The sequence below is a fragment of the Anastrepha ludens genome, chromosome 5, assembly GCF_028408465.1.
Source record: "Anastrepha ludens isolate Willacy chromosome 5, idAnaLude1.1, whole genome shotgun sequence".
Lineage (NCBI taxonomy): Eukaryota > Metazoa > Arthropoda > Insecta > Diptera > Tephritidae > Anastrepha > Anastrepha ludens.
In genome coordinates this window covers 35,378,472-35,401,736 of record NC_071501.1, presented here as the reverse complement: position 1 = coordinate 35,401,736, position 23,265 = coordinate 35,378,472, and the positions used below count along the sequence as shown (strand labels likewise).

Here is a 23,265-nt window from a genome sequence, read left to right as displayed (position 1 = left end):
TGATTAAAATATTTGAATTTACTTATAAAAATGTCTGCTCAATTTTATATTGATATCGATCGCTTGTTACTTTACATGGCATGTTATTGATTTTTTTTATTTATATATATTTTTTTTATTTATATACAATATATTTTTTTTATTTTTCTATTTTTTTATTTATCTATTTTTTTAATTGTTATTTTTTTTATTTTTTTTTATGTTTTTTTTTTGTATCTTTAATGAGCGCTAACTACTTTTGAGCAAACAAGGTTGGATAAAATTGAGCTAGTAAATGGAAATGGGCACACAGTGTCCAAATACGCTTGCAATGTTAGCAGTAGGCATTTTTGAGCCTTGAGTTATAAATAAATTCATATACCGGAAAAAATATGCATAGCATAGAAGCCGAAACGATGGGGAATTATATCTCACCATGAATTTTAACTCATTTTGTATGGTGAAAAAAAAAAATTATGAGGAACTTTGGATTCTACGACATTCGTTTCCGCTTTCACAAAATTTAGCTTTAGCTTATATCTGTCAAATTCGCTCAGATCCAAATAACGGTCTGCTAGATAGTACACCTCTAATTATCTTTTCACCATGGGGAATGATATATGCTTCTACAACAACAACATCGCTGCTCTCTGCGACCAAAATTTGATTTCGAATATTATATTCAAGGCGTATCTATAGAAAGAGGCGTGATTAGAGTAGTTGATTCTGCTTCTTCATTCCGCCTCTCATTTAGAAATGCTAGTAAAACGGCATGACGGAAAGTTGTTGTTGTTTTGTGAATGTGCGACGAACTAATTTTAGCTATTTGTCGTTCATTCCATTCTTCTAATCTCCTTCCCTTGATATTTCTAATTTTAAAAATGTTGCTTGAATGCCATCACCTGCAATAGATGCGCTTTGATTATATTCAAATATTTGAGATAACGGTAATTGATAATGAGGATTTTTAGATAATTGAAAATTTATTAAACTCGGCAGACCTTTGGTACACCTTTTTTCCACCGAAAAATAGAATACGTAACGCGGTCTTAGGCGAATGGGTTGGTGCGTGACTGCCATTCGGTAGTCGACCCTCGGTAAGCAATGACAAACCTCCGATTGTATTTTTGGCATGTGAAAAAACTATTCATAAAAAACATCTAGAGCACGGAAAAAGGTTATTAAAAGAGCAAAATTGAATGATTAATTTTGCGCCACATTGTACTGGCTAATAAAATAAACCACCATTAAAGTCATTAGAGGAAGCGAATATCACTGCGCATTTTCTCTGTAAGTGTCCTGCCTTTGCTAGGGGTTCCGATGTCATGAGAATGTGTAATATTCGTTCCCTCAAACTAGAGGATATTTTCAGATTTACCAAAGAATCTGGAAAATTCTCTCTCTCTCTCCTTTAGGTTAAAGGCGAGCATCCTTTCCTCCTTGACTTTTCTCCCTTTCACTCTCCAGAGTTTTAAATATAAGGGCAACTAAGGACAGCAATTAAAACAGCCATAAAAAGTATATTTTTAAAATATTTCTACCTTCATAAATTACGTGTCTAAATATTTGTATGCGCATAGTGGCTACAAACGAGTATCGAGCGCTCCTAACAACAAAGGTTTCCTTTCATATTTTGCATAGAAAAAATTTGTGCTTTCTTGGGCACTGCAGCTAAATTTTTTTTTATTAAATATTTCATTCAAATTTTTTGTTATAATAGCCCACTAGTTTTTAATAGAAATAATTTCGATTGCATTGCTGGATTTCGTTGACATTTATGACACTTCAGCTGTTCTATTTATATAATTTTTTTCAATTGATAAACTTAAGGTTAAATGCAATTAGTGAAAAATGTGCGCTTTGGTGGTGGTGGCCGTTGAGTAACACATTTTGCGAATAGCTACGTTGGCGACACATTATCAAGATTATTTTTTATTAGCACCCACGGAATTATAATATCGCATACGCGTATGATTAAAATATTTGAATTTACTTATAAAAATGTCTGCTCAATTTTATATTGATATCGATCGCTTGTTACTTTACATGGCATGTTATTGATTTTTTTTATTTATATATATTTTTTTTATTTATATACAATATATTTTTTTTATTTTTCTATTTTTTTATTTATCTATTTTTTTAATTGTTATTTTTTTTATTTTTTTTATGTTTTTTTTTTGTATCTTTAATGAGCGCTAACTACTTTTGAGCAAACAAGGTTGGATAAAATTGAGCTAGTAAATGGAAATGGGCACACAGTGTCCAAATACGCTTGCAATGTTAGCAGTAGGCATTTTTGAGCCTTGAGTTATAAATAAATTCATATACCGGAAAAAATATGCATAGCATAGAAGCCGAAACGATGGGGAATTATATCTCACCATGAATTTTAACTCATTTTGTATGGTGAAAAAAAAAATTATGAGGAACTTTGGATTCTACGACATTCGTTTCCGCTTTCACAAAATTTAGCTTTAGCTTATATCTGTCAAATTCGCTCAGATCCAAATAACGGTCTGCTAGATAGTACACCTCTAATTATCTTTTCACCATGGGGAATGATATATGCTTCTACAACAACAACATCGCTGCTCTCTGCGACCAAAATTTGATTTCGAATATTATATTCAAGGCGTATCTATAGAAAGAGGCGTGATTAGAGTAGTTGATTCTGCTTCTTCATTCCGCCTCTCATTTAGAAATGCTAGTAAAACGGCATGACGGAAAGTTGTTGTTGTTTTGTGAATGTGCGACGAACTAATTTTAGCTATTTGTCGTTCATTCCATTCTTCTAATCTCCTTCCCTTGATATTTCTAATTTTAAAAATGTTGCTTGAATGCCATCACCTGCAATAGATGCGCTTTGATTATATTCAAATATTTGAGATAACGGTAATTGATAATGAGGATTTTTAGATAATTGAAAATTTATTAAACTCGGCAGACCTTTGGTACACCTTTTTTCCACCGAAAAATAGAATACGTAACGCGGTCTTAGGCGAATGGGTTGGTGCGTGACTGCCATTCGGTAGTCGACCCTCGGTAAGCAATGACAAACCTCCGATTGTATTTTTGGCATGTGAAAAAACTATTCATAAAAAACATCTAGAGCACGGAAAAAGGTTATTAAAAGAGCAAAATTGAATGATTAATTTTGCGCCACATTGTACTGGCTAATAAAATAAACCACCATTAAAGTCATTAGAGGAAGCGAATATCACTGCGCATTTTCTCTGTAAGTGTCCTGCCTTTGCTAGGGGTTCCGATGTCATGAGAATGTGTAATATTCGTTCCCTCAAACTAGAGGATATTTTCAGATTTACCAAAGAATCTGGAAAATTCTCTCTCTCTCTCCTTTAGGTTAAAGGCGAGCATCCTTTCCTCCTTGACTTTTCTCCCTTTCACTCTCCAGAGTTTTAAATATAAGGGGCGTCTTAGTCTGAGTGTTTTAGGAGTTACCAAATCTCTCGGTGCTTCTTGGCTCGAATTTTTCAAATTTCAATTTCAATGTATTTTTAATTTTTTAATTTTTTTTTAAATTTTGTTTTTTAATTTTGTTTTTTAATTTTCTTTTTTATTTTATTTTTGTTTTAGTATTTTTTAATGTTTTTTTTTATTTTTTTTTAATTTGTTTTTAAGTTTTTTTTTTATTTTTTATTTTATTTTTTTTATTTTTTTTTTTGCTTTATTTTTTTTTCTTCGCACCCACCCAATCAGCTTAAATTGCTTTGACACAATTTCATACATGAAAAAACACAACACTAATAGCCTTTGACAATTCAATTGTCAATTACTGTCAGTTATTTATAGCAATGCTACTCATTATACATATGTATGTATGTATGCTGGCTCAACACAAAAAGCCAAAACAAAAGCTAAAGCCAACGAAACACTGTATCTATGACAAATCAATTAAAAATAGTCACCACAATACATAACACAATTCATTCATTGAAATATCAAATTGCTGACAACATTACAAATCGATGCTCGCCGCCGTCGTCGTCGTCGTCGTCAATTCGCCGTCACATTTACGTAATGTCATTGACATGGACGCAAACAAACGAAATAAATAATAAAAAATCATTACATGCATGCATATTTAATTACACAAAAGTAAGCCGGTGTGCGCCGATTTACCAGATCTCAAAACACCAACAATTGAGTTATAAGTTGATAGTTGTAAAAAACGAACATAAATCTGTCACAGCTATTGGTATTCTGGCTAAGATTTATTGACACAGAGTGTATGGGGCAAGTGATGTAATAAAATATGTTTTTTGTATGCATGTCAATTCTACAATTATTTTTTTTTTGCCTTACAAAACCCAACACAAAATACTTTTTCATTAAAAATCCCTTATAAATAAATATTTAATTAAAGTATGTCTATATGTACGTAGGTATGTAAAGCAACCGCTGACAGACGTCAAACATCATGTGTGCATACACACAATTAATTATAGCAAATTGACATTTATCACATGTTGGCCACAGGCGACAAATTGGCGTTAGTTGCCTGTGCGACCGAGTACTGGGCGAGCGAGTATTGAGAGCCGTGAAATGTAAGTCGGCCGGTCGGCAAAGCAGTGCCCCTCATACCCATTATGCTTGGGGTTTATTGACTTTTGCAATAAATTGTCGTGTATATGTAATTATGCAAATTTTATTGCGAAAAATCATATCAGCGCACATAAATATATTTCAACATTTTGACAGCTTGCATTTTTATCTCCTGCCAAATTGCGGGTATTTCCGACAATACGCACATTAGCAGTGACGGCGCGCTCTCATATTGTTACGCGTCTTAATTTAAATGATTTTTTTTCTTTTTATTCTCGTTTATTTTTTATACAATTATGTATATATATTTTTTATTTTTTGTCTTTTTTTTTATTATTATTTTTTTTTTTTTGTTTTTTTATCACCGCCACACTTTAAAACCGTTTGCTGCACCTTTGAGGCTGAGGTTGAGGGTCGCTCTCAACTGTATGGCTGAAACGTTAAACAAGGTAGCGCATTCACATTTTACCCTATATTGACAGTTGTTATGTATTCTCACACTTGGCCGCTATCACAAGTTCATGATCTCTCCACATACACGTGAAACCGCTCATATCAGCTTTATTCACGCCATGTTTAACTACCTACATAAATTTTTAACTTGGCTCTATTTTTTTGTCTTTTTTTTTTTTGCAAAGCACATTGACTTATTGTTAAAAGTGTAGCTTAAAGTGCAAAAAGAAGGTGAATACTTAATAGGTTTAACAAGGCCTCTGAGGCAGCATAGAACGCTTAACGCTCGCATATGTCTTAGATATTCACATAAGCTGTGCAAAAATCACTTAAGCCATTTAGCGGCAAGTAATTATGTTAATGCCCGTTATTGTATAAGCAGTCGTACATCGCTTTGGTATTGAAGAAATGTCTAATCAAGAGGCATAAACGCGAATGAAGTGCTACGAGTGCCTGTGTATAATTTGATACCCGTTGGTGTACAAGGTTGCATTTTTTCGCAAAAAAAAAGTTACTATTTTAAGGCCGTTGAACTGAAGACAGAATACAGAGGCTTAAAGTTTGGAAGATGAAGAGTTTTAACAAAAGCAAAAAAAATATTTAAAAAATCACTATTCAGAGCCTGTTGTTACCACAGATCGTAGATCATTTCCTCAACACCTTCGTCAGCTCTATTTTAATCTAGCATAAATTTCTTCAACTAGCATACATTTCCCATTGGTGGAACAACATCAAAACGCACACCATAAATAGGAGGAAGAGCTCGGCTAAACACCCAGTAAAGGATGTAAGCGCCAATTATATTACATTACATTTCAAGATGCTCTGTTTGCGTTTTTTAATCATTTTTTAACCCATCATTCATCAACTAAAATTTATTGCCGTCAATGCTTAAGTGTAAGAAACTGTCAAAAATAATTTTCAATTTTTTCCAATTATTTATACTTTTTCTTCAAGAAAATATTTGTATATTTCTGCGTAAAACTTCGCCTTTTCTTACTTCCAAAATCTTCAAATAAACTTTACTAGCAAATGTAGTAAATTTTGTATGAACTGCCTACTCCATTAGAAAATTTCACACCAAAAATTGCTCAAACTATGATATTTTTAGATGGAATTTTTGCATTTATAGGCAGCTACACGGCATGCGTTGCTCTCATAAAAAAGATTACCAAAAAAATTGTCCAAAAAAAAATTTCAAAATTTCTTAAACACTTTTCACATGGAATTTTTGCATCTCTTAATAGTGGCATACGCAGCTTTAAGTAAAATAATATTTTATTTTATTTGATCTCATATTTTTTTGCTTTTGCAGTACTTACTTACACATGCTTTAATTACTTAAGCTGCTGCGTGGTAGTTGAAGCACTTGATTTACCATACAAAAATTTATAAAAAGTTTGTTTCAAGTGCAAATCTTATTAAATGACAGAAAAAAAAAGAAAACCTGATGGCACATTGAAACAATTTAAAGGTGTGTATTTTAATTACAGCTCTCCACATCTATACATACATTCATGCTCAATACTTTTCCCCGCACAACACTCATTCAGAATAGAGAGCTTGACAGGCAACAGCAACATCAATTTGAATTGAGGCTTGACTTGATTGTAGTAGTAGTGCTGTTGAGCAGCAACTCTCTTTTACAAAAGTTAAGTGTTACTTTAATATTAAAACAGGTTTTGGGAACAGAAACAATAAAAAGAAACAAGAAAACAACAAAATTAATTATATTAGTGTTGCTCGCTAAAAGCACAAGTCCCAGTCACTTTGTCTAGAAAAGTCGCATACAATTCGTTTCTTAGGTAATACAAATCGCTATAGGTACGTTGAACCGGTCTGCCGAGTGATGACGCGTTCGCTTAAAAGTTTTTGTTTTTTGGTTTTTTTGTTTTTTCCTCCACCACTAATGTTAAAAAGAGTTGGCATAGGTTTTCTAGCTTCCCCAGCTTCTCCAGCTACTTTTCCTCTCTTTTATTTTACACTTCTACAACTGTGAACTGATTGGTAAAAGTCTTCAAAGCATGTGCCGCCAACAAAATGCTTTGTCAAATGCAACACTCCATACAAAAGAAATTTGATGAAAATACCAACAAAACGGTTCCATACAAACACAATGCTTAGCTGACAAGAGCGCTGCGTGCTGACGTCAATGCAAATAATTTAAATAAAACATTAATAAATGTTAAATAGCATTAAGCCACTGTTAACACAGTTTAGCCTTTTTGCTACACACAAAAACAAAAAAATGCAATAAAAATGCTATGAAGCTGCAAAAGTAAGGCGAAAAATGTATGTAAGCGTTAAAATAAACAAAAATAGTCTGTGAACATGTTAAGAATTTTAAAAATGTGGCATATATTAACTGAAATATGCGCGCAGCGAATAATTACTCGAGCACTTTTAATGTCCCAGTTGTGGATGGAGTCGTTGCCACATATTTAGTAGTGTTACCACTAAAACGTCAACTACTTTCCTTCCTTCATTCACTGAAATGAAGAAATTCATACAGAATGAAAAATTTGTGTTTAAGAGACTTAAAATAAATTGTAGGCCTCTCAAAGGCATAACAAAGTGCGAGTAGACTGACTGGGTGGACCGCCAAACTTAACAAAACCTATACATATGGCGCACATATATTGCAGCAAGGTTATTCGTTGAATACTGAATTAATTATTATATTGAAATAAACTCGATTTTGACTGGCCTGCTAATCGCTTAGGCAAACTATAGCCACATTTCACAATTTACAACGACATTTGAAATTGGCAGAAACTTACTAATTTTTCATGAAATCTAATAATACACGACAATTAGCGCTGACGCGTCAGTGACTCCCTTAAAACTTTCCAATGTTTATTCTTCTGACAAATTTCATATCACTGTACAATCAATAAAAGTTTACCTTTCGTTACCAGGCATTGGGTGGCGCAAAAAAGAGGTGTAACCAGAATGTATGTATGTACATGCCGTTATTTATATACACTCAAATATATTCATCACATGTTTATCTTTTTCAAAACTTTTATTGTGGCAGCCCCAGAAATTGTAAATACAAAGCGTATGGCGCATCCGTCAGCTTCTCCTGGAATTTGTGGTGTGTGTCTCGAATTTGTCTCACGTCTACAGGCGTCCTACACTTTTATACTGGCAGCTGATTTTTGCGATAAGCCTTTAAGGCTACATATTAAAAAAAGCATTTTTGATATTTAGTATACACAGTGGGCGTCGAACCGTAGACCTTCGGCCTGTTTGTCCTGCACATACATATGTATACACAAGGCCATTACAGCCGCTTGTTGGAATATGTGCATTATGAAAATGTAAATTTTTGTTTAATAAATGCATTTTGCATACTCAAATCGCACAAAATACTACTTTTTGCCGGCATGTGCTTGCATTTTAGCGAGGACATGACGTGCCAATGACGTATGAAGTTAACGTGCCTATTGCATACTTACGAACAGCTGACGTGCTTGACTGCAAGCTGACGACTGACGACTGACGGATGTGTAAGTGACATTTCCGCTTTTGCCTAACAATTTTGGGTGAAAAAAGAAACAACATGAACGAACTACTCGTATGTATTAAACTTTGTTTTTGTACTCACGCGACAGGCAGCATTGTTTAAAATACTATTACTAACAACAAGTATAATCTATCATAATTTAGTATAATTTACATAACAATTTTGTTGTTAGCATGCGGTAATTTTCTGTTAACTTGTTTTTGTTTTACTTGGCAAATGCAATACCGTACATACTTTACATGTCATATGTATGTAATAGTATAAGCATATAATTGGCGTATACATATTTTGTATGTGCTTGGCCGTGCTTCTCCTCCAATTAACGGCTAACCTTTGATGTCGTTTTCCGAATAAATGGAGAGGGAGAGAGAGTTACAGTTGTATGCCGCCCCCAAATGTTAGATGGTTTTTTATAAGAGGCTTTTAATGGTATTTATGCACTCAGGAGTTAGCCATTGTCCGTTAAGAAGCAACAACTATTAGAAAACATGTTGTTTCATGCTCACTTTGACCATCGAAATGAGAGACTACTGATTGGTAGCAACGCACGAACCCAAACAGATATGGCAACCGCTGCAATGCTGTTTACACATACAAAAGCTATAACGCTGTCATTGACGTTTCAATACCCGAATAGGCATAATAATTGTATACATGTGTATGTACATGGGGCACGTGTCACAACAAAAGCTGACATGCAATTGGCACTTGTCATTGTAAGAATGCAATCTAGTAAAATATTAGTTTACAACAAGGCGACTAATGATAATTTTAACCGTTTAAAAATAATGTATCACAATTTACAAAGCACACACACTCATACATATTTGTGAATATACATACATACATACATACTTCACATTCATTCGTGGATTTAACGCTAACGCACGTGCACGCATTCTTCCTGATTTCACAGTAATTTTTTATCGCTTAACTGCCAAAAAAAAACATCCTCTTTGAGCTGTTTCTTTTTTCATCGCTCATGCAACATTCTATTCGTTTTACTTTCGCACACTTCTTAGCAGCCAACTTATTTCGAAACAACAAGCGTGTCTTGCCATATTTCTCCTTTATCGGCCACGCCAACTAAAATATTTGTTGTGTTCAATATACCTTCATTTGTTTATTTTATTTTATTTTTTATGTTGCCATAAATTAATTCCGCTCACGTTGAAGTTCATTAATAAAAATTACGTTTTTTATGCGAAACGCGAATTATGTGGCTGACAAATCAACAAAGAACCTGTGCAAAGGCGTTAAATTTGTTACTTGAAATTCTTCGTTAAGTAGTTGAGCTTTTTTGTGTGTGTGTGTTTGTTTGCGCGATGTTTGCAAAAAGTAGTGAGATATATATATATTTTTTTTTAATATAAAAACTTTTATAAAACCTTATCGTGCGATTTGTTTGCGCGCTGCTTGCTTTGACTGGTTCTAAGAGATCCGCATGCGCACGAGAATTTTCAATATTTTTCCTTTGCTTTAGCTATGTTTAAATGCATTATTTATACTCTTTTATGCTAACTTACTGCAAAATTTATGTGTAGATACTGAAAACTTGCGCGCAAAAACTTTTGAACAAAATGCATTCGCGCGGCAATCTGATTTTGTCATGGAGGCGCGGCTCATCGAGGGTTAATATGCGCCTTTACAGCCTTCTTCCAATGCAGTTGTGTTTTCCCATGGTTTTTCTTTATATTTCTCTCATTTAGTTACTTACAATTTAGCCTTATTTAATTCTATTTTGTATTTTGTAATTTTTGTACTTGCCCAATCGCAGTGGAGCTCAATTTTGTACCTTCTTCTGCAGCTTTTAGTTTGATTCTGACTGATACGATTGCAAAAATAGCCTTTTTTGTTTTCTTTTCTCCAAATTTTAGTTTTAATTAACTTTTTTTCTTTTTATTTCGCTTTTTAATAATCTACCGTTATTTAAGAAAATCATACAACACAAATTTTTCACTTCTTCTGCGACTTTTAGTCCGACTGCGACTGATTTAGTTAGAAAATAACATTTTTTTTGTTATTTCCCTGAAAATTGCCTTTTTATTTCATGTATTTTTTCTTTTCAATGCATTTATTTTCTCTTTTAAATTAATTTATTTTTTCTTTTTAATTCTTTTAATTTTTCTTTTCATTTCATTTATTTTTTCTTTTCAAACATTTATTTTCCCTATTTTCCTTTTTCATATTTTTCATTTTAATTCATTTATTTTTTCGTTTCATTTCATTTGTTTTATTTTATAATTCATTTATTTTTTTCTTTTTTTTCATTAATTTTTTCTTTTTAATTCACTTATTTTTGCCTTTCATTTCATTTATTTTTCTTTTAATTTCATTTATTGTACAATATTTTCTCTTTTTATATTATTTATTTTATCCTTTCATTTCATTTATTTTTCTTCACATTTCATTTATTTTTTCTTTTTAATTTATTTATTTTTTCTTTTACTTATCCAGTCAGCCGCCCAGTCCATGAGGTATTTTTGTATTTCATTCTGGCTCCGAAATTACTTACCATATTATAATAAATGCAAATTCAAATAAAGAAATACGTCAACTTAGAAATCACTTCTACTTATAAACTATTTTCAAATTATGTAATACCAACTAATGGATTGAACAATCGAACAGTGAACTATTATTATATATATTATCAACCCATCTTTTAACACAAACGTTCGCGACTCGTGTACGTGTATTAGTGTTAATTACCGGCTCTAATTTTACTAAATATTCTATCTATTATTATGTATAGTACAAGGTGGCGCAAAATTAATCATCATATCAGTTTTTGAATAAGTTTTTTGCTAAATAAAAAGAAAAAATTGTTTTGAGTGATGGAAATCTTTACTTTGACCTTTACGCGCTCCATTGCTTGGCTGTTAGTTCACAAATGTCAGCTGTTTAGTTCACCATAGTGTAAAAAATGATTGACTACGATGCCATTTGCAAAAATTATAAATCTTACAATAGGTTAATTAATTTTGCGCCACCCTATACCAAGATAAAAATGCAATTCAATTAAATACTATTTTAAAATAATTCACTGCAATGTTTTCCCCACCTCCGTTCCGTAGAGTTTTTAAAACCCCGAGTATGCGCTTGAATTAATAATGCAAATATGGTTTGCTTATTAATAATAATAATTCGCATTAAAAGTCTAAAAATAAATGCATATATACTTATTATATTTACAATAACAAGAAATCGTTAATGCGTCAGTTTAGGAAAACCTTCAGCAATTTCTTGAATAATTTTTCAATAATTTCTTATTGAATTGTTATGCAAATAATTGAGATAGAAACAAACAAATAACAAATGTCATTTATTTGAACTAACAGCGCGCATACGTGAAGGTATTTTGTTGTACAATTGTTTTTACAATTATTTTTAAAGCTGCCTCGTCTGTCATGGTTAGGTTTCAAAACAACTGTTGTTTCTTTTTCTTTTTCTTTTTGTATTTGATTTCTGATTTTTATCGCATAGAATATTTTACTTATTTATGTAGAATTTTTACAAAACAGCTTATGTTGACTTAGCACTTTCTATGGGTAAAAGCAACACTAAATTGGCGAGCGCTAAAGTAACAGCTCAGCTATTAATCATGCCTAGCCTTAGCTACATAGTACATAAATATTTAGCTGTGAAAGCTCAACTCATAATCTAGAGATCAACGCCTGCTTAAGTCACTTAAGTTGGCTTGTCAAAAGTTCACAGATATGTGCACATGCCGTGTGTTTTTTTAATTTTTTTTTGCAATTTTTTTTTTTTTTGAATATTTTTGTATGCTTTTATGCTTGTTTTTTAGCTGTTTGCTTGAAAGGCGGTATTCCGCTCATAAATTAGGCACACTTGCTGACGGCATTCGAACTGAGTCATACACTTTGAAAATTTATTGATTTTTTATTAGACTTCAATTGATGCTAATGAAATCTAACTTGTTTTACTTATCAACATACAATCTGGGCAGCCTTCCCTAATAAATTAAGAAAATAAAAATCTCAAAGGAATTTAAAAAATAAAATATAAGCAAAATCGAGTGTTTAACGCTGGCTGAGACAAAATACATTTTATCCCGCTACCAAAAAATAAATGGTGGTTAATTTGACTTTATTTTATTTTAGATACTAAATCAATTAATTGCCACTTAGCTGCATAATAAATCGGGCCGCCGCCTTTATACTTTCTTTGAAGTAGCGTTAAATATAGCGTACCGGTTTTTTTTTTTTTAATTAACACAATAGCCGCAAAATCCCATCGGAAAGTAAGCAAAAGCAAAAAAACGAGTAACTGGTTGTCTATTCTTACCCAGTTACTTCTACATACAATCGATTGATCCAAAAATTAAGGTCGCCATTGACGTCACTAAACCTTAAATGTAGACTAAATGTCGGTAAGGCGCGTTTAAGGCATTAAGCTAGTACGCAGCGACATCTAAAAGCTTGATTTGTTATTGAAAAAGGCAAACCAACTTATTTCAGCTTTTTTTCTATCTTTTACACAAATATTTAATTTTCTAACTATTTTTAGTTAAATTTTAAGAATTAGTAGTTTTTCTTTAGTTATTCAATTCAAGTAATTATTTCAGCCTTTTTTTTTATTTTTTACATAAATATTTAATTTTCTATTATTTTTAGTTAAATTTTAAGAATTAATAGTTGTTTTTTTCTTTAGTTATTCAACAACTGCAACTAACAGCTGATGAACTCACAAAAAGCACAGCTGTTTATTAATATTCAGCTTACTCTCATCCTCTTTCCCCTACATACACACATATTTACCTCCTTCTCAATAGTCTCTGTCACTCGCAGCTAATTTCATTTACTATGCATTGAACACAGCTGTTTACTGCACAACTTTTTCGCCTTCATTAGCCATTAGTTTACTAAATAACGTAAAGGGTATGCACACAATATTTAGATAACAGAAAAAATGTTAAAAAAAATGTTCTGTTTGAATGAAAAGCGCCTTTGAACGCGGATCATGCAGTGTTATTAGCGTAGATAAATATTGCTTCGTTGATAACAATTAAGAGATAACTAAACCCAAAAACAAAAACAAAAAAAAACATTTTTTTAGATAACACTGCATAGGAATAACTACTGTAGGTATGTGCACGTGTATTTTTTCTTCTCTCCTTATGTGGCGGGGAAAGTCAGTCTTGATTTTAATGGGGGTGGATATTACCCTGTATCACGAAGCAATTACAATGTTTGCACTATTTGAAATATGTAATGAACTGATTTTCGATAATGGATAAGTCAATAAGACCCACACACTTTGTATTATTTATTCATTATTATTGTTTTTTCTTCTTGTTTTGTTTTTTGAGCTAGATAATTAATTATATAGGCGCATTGCAAATGTTCGAAAGTGTTAATTACCCAGCTTAAGCGCTCAAAGAGTGTGGACAATGTGCTTAATAACAACTACACACAAACATACGTTTGATTTTAACAGATACATATGTATGTAGAAAGGCTTGTGTTAGCAACACCATGTTCATTCAACATTGCAAGAGAGAATGTTAAATAACAACAACCGTTTTGGGGGCACTTCGTTAAAACTGTGTAGATTTTTGCAAATCAAACAACAACAGTAGAGCTGCATGCACTATAATTTTATAGTTACTAGAATTTATTTGATATTTATTTTTATTATTTTATTTAAACCAAATTCGATGCAGATTTAAAATTGCTGCGATTAAGCTATGCGATAGTGGCTACTCAGTAGCGTCGATGAAGAGGTATCAAGGGGATTTGTTTCCATGCCATACATTATATATATTAGTTTGGAGAAAAAGAAATCCATTATAAATGAGGGAGAGAAATATAATGAACTTCATTTTCCTCAAGCTAATATGTATGTATGTATATGTATGTTTGCTCGTATATATGTATGTATTAAAATATATGAATCGCGATAAAAAATATATGAATCATCACGCTTTGATTTGCGGCCAAGTCGTGCTTGAGTGTGCGCAAACATTTTGTAATCTACATACATATGCACACTTATATATTTGTGTACTTCTATCAGCTTTATTTTTTATTCTTATATTTATTTCTCTTTCAAATCCATGTTTTTAACAACTTTAAAAAGAAATTGTTGCCTGCGCGAGAAATATCATTTTAAAAAGTACGCTAAAGAAATCGGAATGCTCTCAAATATCATACATCTTCTAATGTTTTGTGTTTGTTTTAATATCTCTTATACAGAACATTAATTTTTGAATAGCGCTTAAATGAATTTCCAACAATGTTGAGCATCGGTTTGGGCGCTATAGAAAGTTACGTGGGATCAAATTTTAGCAAAGGTCGTATAAAATTTACTCAGAACAATATTTGCTTGCATAAATATTTAGTCAAAGTTTGCTGAAAACGACAAACTGAAAAAATACATATGTATTTATAATTTTGATTATAATTATTAGAAAATACACCTGAATTCTAAACAAATATACCCCCCAATAATACTGTTTTTTTTTTTAAATACTTTTCTAAATGCCTCACAAATGACTTACTACGATTAATCGAGCGCACTTAGTGCATACACATATGATTACCGTTATCATTACAGTTCACCACACAAAACAAAACGAACGTTGCTATAAACATGCGATATTGCTCTCGGCTAGTTGCTGTTGTTCTTATAGCAGCATAAACATTCCCCATGCATATACGGGGAATGCTGCTGAAGTGACAGTTCTCAGCTGTTCGCTGTGGTCGCATGGGCTATTTAAATCCAACTCCAAGTTTTTGTAATAAGTTCCCACAAAAAAATGTTTCATTGTAAGTTCGTTTGAACATTTTTAGGTTATATTGCAAAATTTTATATTAAAATACCCACCGTCCCGCCATGACAAGAAGCTATCTACGCCACTGCGACGCAGCCATATGAAATCTAAAATAGACGCGTCTTTCTGTTACGAGTTGTTTAGTCGCCAGATTTTCTATTAAGCTTTCCGTTTTAGAAGCGGCGCACATTTGCATTTTTAATTACACACAGCATATGGCGAAATACTCTATTACTATAGGTTATGTAATGTTATACAGATATACGAATATATGCCATTAATTTTTATCACTTGCGCTGTACTTACATGCATATCTTCAAACAGATTTGGGACGCTGCGTTACCAATCCTAATGCGCACAATTGCCGCCTTCTGTGAATTACCACCCATTATGCACGCATACATTTTTGAAAAATTTATCGCTAATTAACACTTGAAGTGCGTATATGTATGTGTGTATATATACCTAAAATAGTGATCACCAAAAATGTGTGTGTCTGATTCAGCTTTTATTACCCCAAACTTTTCTATTTTATTATACGATTTTTTTTTAATTTTCACTTTTCACCTAAAAACTGCAAAACGCTGTGAAACAATTAAGTTTATTATTACTTTTTTTGCGAATTCGTTTGGTTTTGAATTTCTAGAAATAAATACATAAAACAGAAATCGATTGACGTATGTAGACATTAACAAATCAATCAGCTTATCTATGTATGTGCATACATACATACATATACATTTAAATATACTGATTTCACATGCTGGAGCAATAGGACCTGCATGGGTTCGTGCTAACATACGACCGCAACTCGTGAATAACACATTTCAGACGCGTTTATTACATTGAATGAGTCTTTAAATATTTCTTATGAACTTTGAATGAGTAGACAGATATGTTTGTATGTATATTTGTGGTCACTATTGTATCTAATAAATCTTAAATAATGTGCGCTTAACGATTAATTGCTCATTTTTAGCGATAAATAATTCACTACATTGTAGTTATTACTCTCTACTTCTCTTTTTTTTTAATCAATTTGTTGTTTCACGTGTCAAATAATGCACATTAGCATTGATGAGTGGAGAGAAAGCGCAATGCCTACATACACACACATATGTACCTACATATATAGTAAGTAGGCACAGTATTTTTATTTTTATTTCAATTTTTATTTGTATTTATTTTCATTTTCTAATGCTGCTGAGCTTCTCATAAACTTCTTGTCATATTACTGGCTGTCACTACAATCACACGCGCTTCAAGAACTTTATCAATTAAGATTGCAAAAAAGCAAATTCACGCGCAGCTATCGGCACTTTAGTGTGTTTTATATGTACATATTTATGTATGTTTGTATGTACTGTATTTGGCTGCTCCTCAAGCGGCACTTTAGCAGCTTTTAAAGAAGTCAAGCAAAATTTTCGACAAGTTTGCAAACAGGTAATACATGCAGATATGGTTAACCCCCCACTTCAAGCACAAGCCAAAATTGTCGAAAGTGTGTTTGATAAAAAATTTAGTGATTTGCAAATATCAGCAGTCATGTAATTGCTTTTTTTTCGCTTTTTTATCTTTCTTTATTTTTATTTTTATTTATTTATCTTTTTTTTTTTGGTTGTTTGCTACTCTTCGATTAATTGTCGAGCATGGCATGTTACAATACTTTATCATCCAACATTTCATTATTTTTGCAGGTAATTGTTTTTGAAAGCTGTCGAATGTCGAGTGAGCATTGATGTCTGCAAAAACAATTACTTAGGCCTTGATTTTGTTATTGTTTTTTTTTTTTCATACATGTACATATGAATATTTCTACTTTACTACAAGCGCACAGGGGTTGCTTGGAAGTTGTATGCTTTACCAACGCTTATCATGAAACACATTTTTTTGATAAGAGAGAAACTGTCAAATATTGTTACGCAAAATGAAATATGTTAGAAACTCTTAAAAATACTTCGGATTGTGTGAGGTGTAGATCGTACAGTTTAACGGGATGCACACAGCGTAACGGTTGCATAGGCAAAAATAGTGCGAAATAAAAATAGAGTAAGTTTTATTTGGTGTATACATTTTTTTTTTCATTTTAATTTTTAATAGCGATTTAGCAAAAATTGCATTATATTTTTATTTTTTTTTTATTTTTTTAATGTTTTTTTTTTTATTCTTTAACCTAATTCTCTTTCTACACGTTCGATACGTTCCCAAAAAATTCGTGTAAAAAGAGATTTAGATGAAAACAATATTAAAAAATTCTTTTTATAGTTCACTTAAGAATTTATTTCGTGCTTACACATTTTAATTCTTTAAATATATTATTAGAAATAAATTATTAAAATGCGAGTGCTAAATCTACCGAGCCTCAGAGACTTTTTCTGCGACTAATTTAAACGCTTCGTACATGCGTCGAGAAATCTCACTCTATTTGCTATATGAAATTACAAAAAAAAAAATGCATAAAATATTGAAAACCGTGTTAAAACAAAACAACTTGTGTAAAAAAAGAATTATTTTTGTTTTTAAATCGTGTTAAATAAAATTCGTGTAAACAGAGAATTAGGGGAATATACTTTTAGATGACGTTTTTAAGAAGAACTAAAAAAACTAGTCGAGCATGGGGCGACATATTTGTAATAATGATTTATTATTTATTTTCTATAATACTTATTCATTATTTCTTAATACTTTTAGCGGTATTTTAATAAAAACTGCGTAATATTTTAATTTGTTTTTAATTTCTTATCACGCAAATTTATTCAATATTTGTTAATACTTTTAGCGGTATTTTAATAAAAGCTGCATAATATTTGATTTTTTATTTTAAATTTCTTATCACACAATTTTATTCAATATTTTTTAATAATTTTAGCGATATTTCAATAAAAACTGCGTAATATTTAAGTTCTAAATACAATAAAAACATTTTTTTTTTAATAATTTTATTACAATTCTTTTATTTTATTAGATAATATACAATTTTTTTTATTTTTAAAACATTTTTTTTTTATTTATAAAACAACGCATTTTAGTTTTGAAATATTTCTAAGTGGCTCTTTCGTAAAAATTATATCACATTTTATTATATATCTTTCAAAGCATTTTATCATTAAATAATATTTTGTATTTTCTCATAAAAATTAAAATATATTTTAAATTTTCCCCCTATTTTTTAACATTTTACCTCATAACAAACAACTAACGCGTCACATTCTTTCATCTATTTCATTGCAGAAAAACGACTTTGAAAATTATATGGCCGACTATTTGAGTCAACGTGATATACTACCCCCACCACATCGGATGTCATTGTTGAAATTTCTGGCCATTGTAAGTATTTACGCATACATTGCAAATATTTTTTATATCAATATTTTTGTTTAACTACATCAAATATTAACACAGTAAATGCAAAAATTTTCCATACTTAAAACCAACATTCAACCGCACGTCACACACGCTCGTTCGCGCCAAAGAAATAAGTTGCGTGCACAAACAATAAATACAGCTTGCGAGATATGCGATTAAAACTGTAATTTTATTGCCCAGAGCGTTGATTTTGTACAATTTTTTATGTGTGGGTGTATTTGTTTGCCTCTTTTACTTTACAAACAATCAGTTCAATAGCAGAAGGTAAAAAATTTTCTGTATAAACATTTGCTGTTAAGTATTTGTGATGAACGAAAGCAGCAAAACGAAATAACATTCATATGGAAATGTTTAGCGTAAAATTTAATGAAAAAGAAAACTGTAAATGTGAAATAATAAAGGCATTGACTTCCGGCTTTAAACAACAAAAACAAATATAAGCGCATCCTACCACACCGCATTTTAACTTGTGCACAATTCGTACGCTGCCAAGCCCAGCAGAGTTGCCATGATTTTGTTATATTATGCCACTCTATTCTCTACTCACAAAATTGCTGCCAAGCGTACATTGAAATATTTGCGTTTTTAATTTTGCACGATTTTCAAAATTACAACATTCAATTAAACGTTTAGCACTCGCAAAAAAAAAATATATGAATTAAATATTAAAACCTCAAGCAATAAAGTGGTCATTGTTACCAACGCGCCGAAATTTAAGTATATTTGTCATCAACCTAGGACGCGCACGTACCGACTTGCACCTAATCTTATTTCATTTGTGCCATTTTCGGTACAAAAAAATATTGATAAACCTTCTTAACATTTGGAAATAAGCTACAAGCAATTAAAAACCCTAATTGTTGTTCATTGGCATTTATTGTCTGACAATCTGCTGTGTGATGTTGTGGAGCACTTAATTTGGAAAAATAACGTATTCCCAAAAAGTAGAAGCAAATGAGGTTAAATTAAAGGTTATAGCGCTGGAGTGAGTGCACATATCAGGCATTCAGCGCGTGAAACATTTTTCATTTGTGCGGACATGCAAATTATAAAATGAAGCCAATTTATCACACAAAAAAATAATAATAATTGGCGTGTACACTTTTGTTAGGTATTTGGCGGAGCTCCTCCTCTTATTTGTGGCGTGCGCCTGGATTTTGTTGCACAAATGGAGTTTTAAGCTGACTCCGAAAGGCAAATTGTTTCTTATGAAGAGCTTTTTCATGGCAGAAATACACTCAGATGTTTGCCATTGCCTGAAGAATGGCAACCGCTTTTAAAAACAAACTTTTTCCATCATTTTGGTGGGATTCGAACTTATGCACTCCCGAATGATAGTTACGCACCAACCATTCGGCTATGGCAGCCGCTTATCACTTAGATTCTTAAAATTGTTAAGCGCTTATACTTGTATGTAGGTTGTATATTTTAGCTTAAGACCTACTGTAGCGCAGCTAATTCGTTTTTTTCATATTTTCGTTTTTGTTGTTATAAAACCAAAAACTACTAGCGCACTGTTTGCACTTCCTGGCTTCTACATACTTCTTATATATTTTGCATTTATTTTCATTTTGCATTTCTTCCGCACAACAAATCTCAGACTTTGCACTCACCCCTTTAGCTGCGTCACTTGTGACCTTTTTGCTTGTCGTTGTACTGTAAATGACAAATACACGAAAACAAACAATTCCCTTGTGTCGCCTATGTTATTGGAAACTGAGTCTCTCCAACAACATAGTTGGCATTTCAATTAGGCGTGAGAGATGAAAACGAAGCTTTGTTCGCCGCTGCTAATGGCGCCCAAATCTATTGAAATGTGCGAAGAGGGGTATGCAAGCGGAAATTAGCGGCAAATGGCAAATATTTCATAGTATTGACATTATTTCAATTCAGTGGTGTTTTTTTCGATATTTACTAAATTTTTCATATTAAATTAACGAAAAGCGCTCAAGAGTCTCTAACAACGTCATTTGCGTACCATCACCTTGACCTCATAAAGAATTAAGCCAAAGCATAGTAATTTGAAACTAAGTCATTTATGATTTCGTAAGCATAAAATACTTCGTCTCATCATAAATCATTTTACTGCCCAAATTTTCACACACGAATTGTGAATGATCAACTAAGTGATTTCAATAGAATTTAAATACAAATTGATGTCTGGCGGCGGTCTAGCCGCCTCATTGGCAACACGCGTTGACATTCAAAAGACAGACTTTAATCACTTGTTCTACATACGCACGCATAAAAACTACCTATACGCATTGTTATGTATGCTATTTTGTATATAAGTACACACACATATGCATATACTTATACATACATGCGCCATATAGTACTCTGTTATCAACGCATTTCTTGGGCGAAGTGCAAAATCATTTGCCCGCTTCAACAATTTTCCTTATTTCATGCTTTGGAGTAAACAACTGATTTGTATTATTTTATTTTTATTTAATTGTAGAACGCATTGGAATTGAGCGCACCCGCAACGCCTGCGCTGCTGGAGCACAATCAAAACAATCAGCATTTTAACGCAAACGTTAAACCGCCCGGTTGGATGCAGCTATCCGGACATCCAGAGAGGTAAGCACTCGTATATGTATTCCACTACTGAATTTGTCAAATAATTCTATGCTCTACTTTTGTTTTTTGTTTCACAATTAATCAGTCGAAATCACAAACAAATCTTCTAGTTTTCCTTACCTATAACTTCATTTATTTGTGACACACTTAACTTACCTTTCTTATTTTTCTTTCTTTATTTTAGCATTGTCCCCACCACTGCCGGCATTGTACGCAAACGCGTGGCCAATCTGACAGACAATGAGGTGCTCGCTTATAAGATGCTCACGCAAGAACCGCAAACCGCCAAAATTGTACCACAGTTTTATGGCGCACAAGAAGTAAATGGCGAGTACTTTATCGAACTACAGGATCTATTGAGTGGTTTCAAAGATCCATGTGTCATGGACATTAAAATGGGTTGTCGCACTTTTCTCGAATCGGAAGTCACAAACAAGACGCTGCGTCCGGATTTGTATAAGAAAATGATGGCAGTCGACCCATTGGCGCCAACGCTAGAGGAGCACGAAGCACAGGCCATCACCAAACTACGTTACATGCTTTTTCGCGAATCGATGTCTTCATCGCAATCGAAAGGTTTTCGCATCGAAGCTTTGCGCCTACGCGGACGACCGCCCGTCAAAGATCTGAAGACGGTACGCAATAGCGATCAAATTACACAAACCATAGAGCAGTTCTTGGGTGCTAAGCGCTCTGTAACCAAAGAACTAATCAAGCGTTTAAAACATTTGCGTTTAGTAATGGAGAAATCAGCATTCTTTCAACGACACGAAGTCGTTGGCTCCAGCATTTTTATTGTTTACGATGATGATAAGGTTGGCGCTTGGTTAATCGATTTTGCTAAGTCACGACCCTTACCAGTGGGAATTAGTGTTAATCATCGTGCGACTTGGATACCCGGCAACTGCGAGGAAGGCCTACTCAAGGGCATGGATGAGCTTGTCAACGCATTCGAAAATGTTTATGCAAGTCATGGCAGTCGAAAGTGTTTGCAAATATAAAGCGCACTAACAGCAGTGCTGTGCTGCGAAATGGTGGTTCAGAAACGTTGACGTTTCTTCCTTCATATTAGGGGAATAATATGAATTAAGATAAAACAAACGAAATGTGTGAATATTTCCTAGCTCAAAACAAATTGTATGTGTAGGTGTTTCATGTTTGTTCTTATTTTGCCAGAAGACTGATTTGCATTGTGTGCATTTATACGAATATTAGTTGCATAGAGCATTGAATTTATTTACTTTCATTTACTTTTGTATTTTCCATATTGGAAACAACCTATAAACAAACAAAAGAAAATCACAATTACATTTTCATATCATTAATTCACATACCTACATACGAAAATGATGAAGATTTTGCCGCAAATATTTCGTTACCATAAAAAATTTAAAAGTATTTTAGTTAGTTGCTTTACGCTCATGCCCATCAAGTTCCAGAAATTGTAAATACAAAAATCATACATTCATTATTTCTAAACTGAAGATGCAACAAAAAACAGGAATTATTGTTTAAGTATATTAATGAAAAGTGGAAAAATCTATCTAAATTAAACGACAGCTGTAATTTTGCAGCTAGAAAGTTACTTAATAAATAATTGTACGATCATTTTTTGTAGCTATGTACGTTTATGTTTAAGCTTTAGTCTTACGATCTTTTTATATTATTAAAAAAAAAGAAAGCTACTAAGTGAGTACGAAATAAATAATCTATTTGAATTTTAAGTTAAAAAAAAAATGGTTTCAATTTAACGGATACTTTTGAAATTAAGGGGACAGATACCTGTAAACGGCCATATTTTCCCTGATTTTCATTAAAATTATTTAAAATGAAGAAGTCAATATATTTTTTTCAAAATTGGCATACAGTTAATTATACATTAAAATAATACAATATAATTTTTTTTTAATTTAATCATTTAAAATGGCGAATGTACACTCAATTCTTCCAGGAAGGTCGCAACGGGGCTTCCCAATAGGCGGGTATTGCAGCA

The 23,265-nt window shown here is 32.3% G+C and overlaps 1 protein-coding gene across 1 annotated transcript in view; it reads left to right on the top strand.

Annotated features, from left to right (window-relative positions):
- The window catches only part of LOC128863041 (inositol-trisphosphate 3-kinase homolog), a 28,665-nt gene extending 5,796 nt beyond the window's left edge, over positions 1-22,869 (top strand). The window contains exons 2-4 of the mRNA XM_054101938.1: positions 18,555-18,650; positions 21,151-21,272; positions 21,457-22,869. Coding sequence (XP_053957913.1) covers positions 18,555-18,650; positions 21,151-21,272; positions 21,457-22,273 — 1,035 coding nt within the window. The 3' untranslated portion in view covers positions 22,274-22,869. The remainder of the gene's footprint in view (positions 1-18,554; positions 18,651-21,150; positions 21,273-21,456) is intronic.
- Positions 22,870-23,265: the final 396 nt, after the last annotated feature.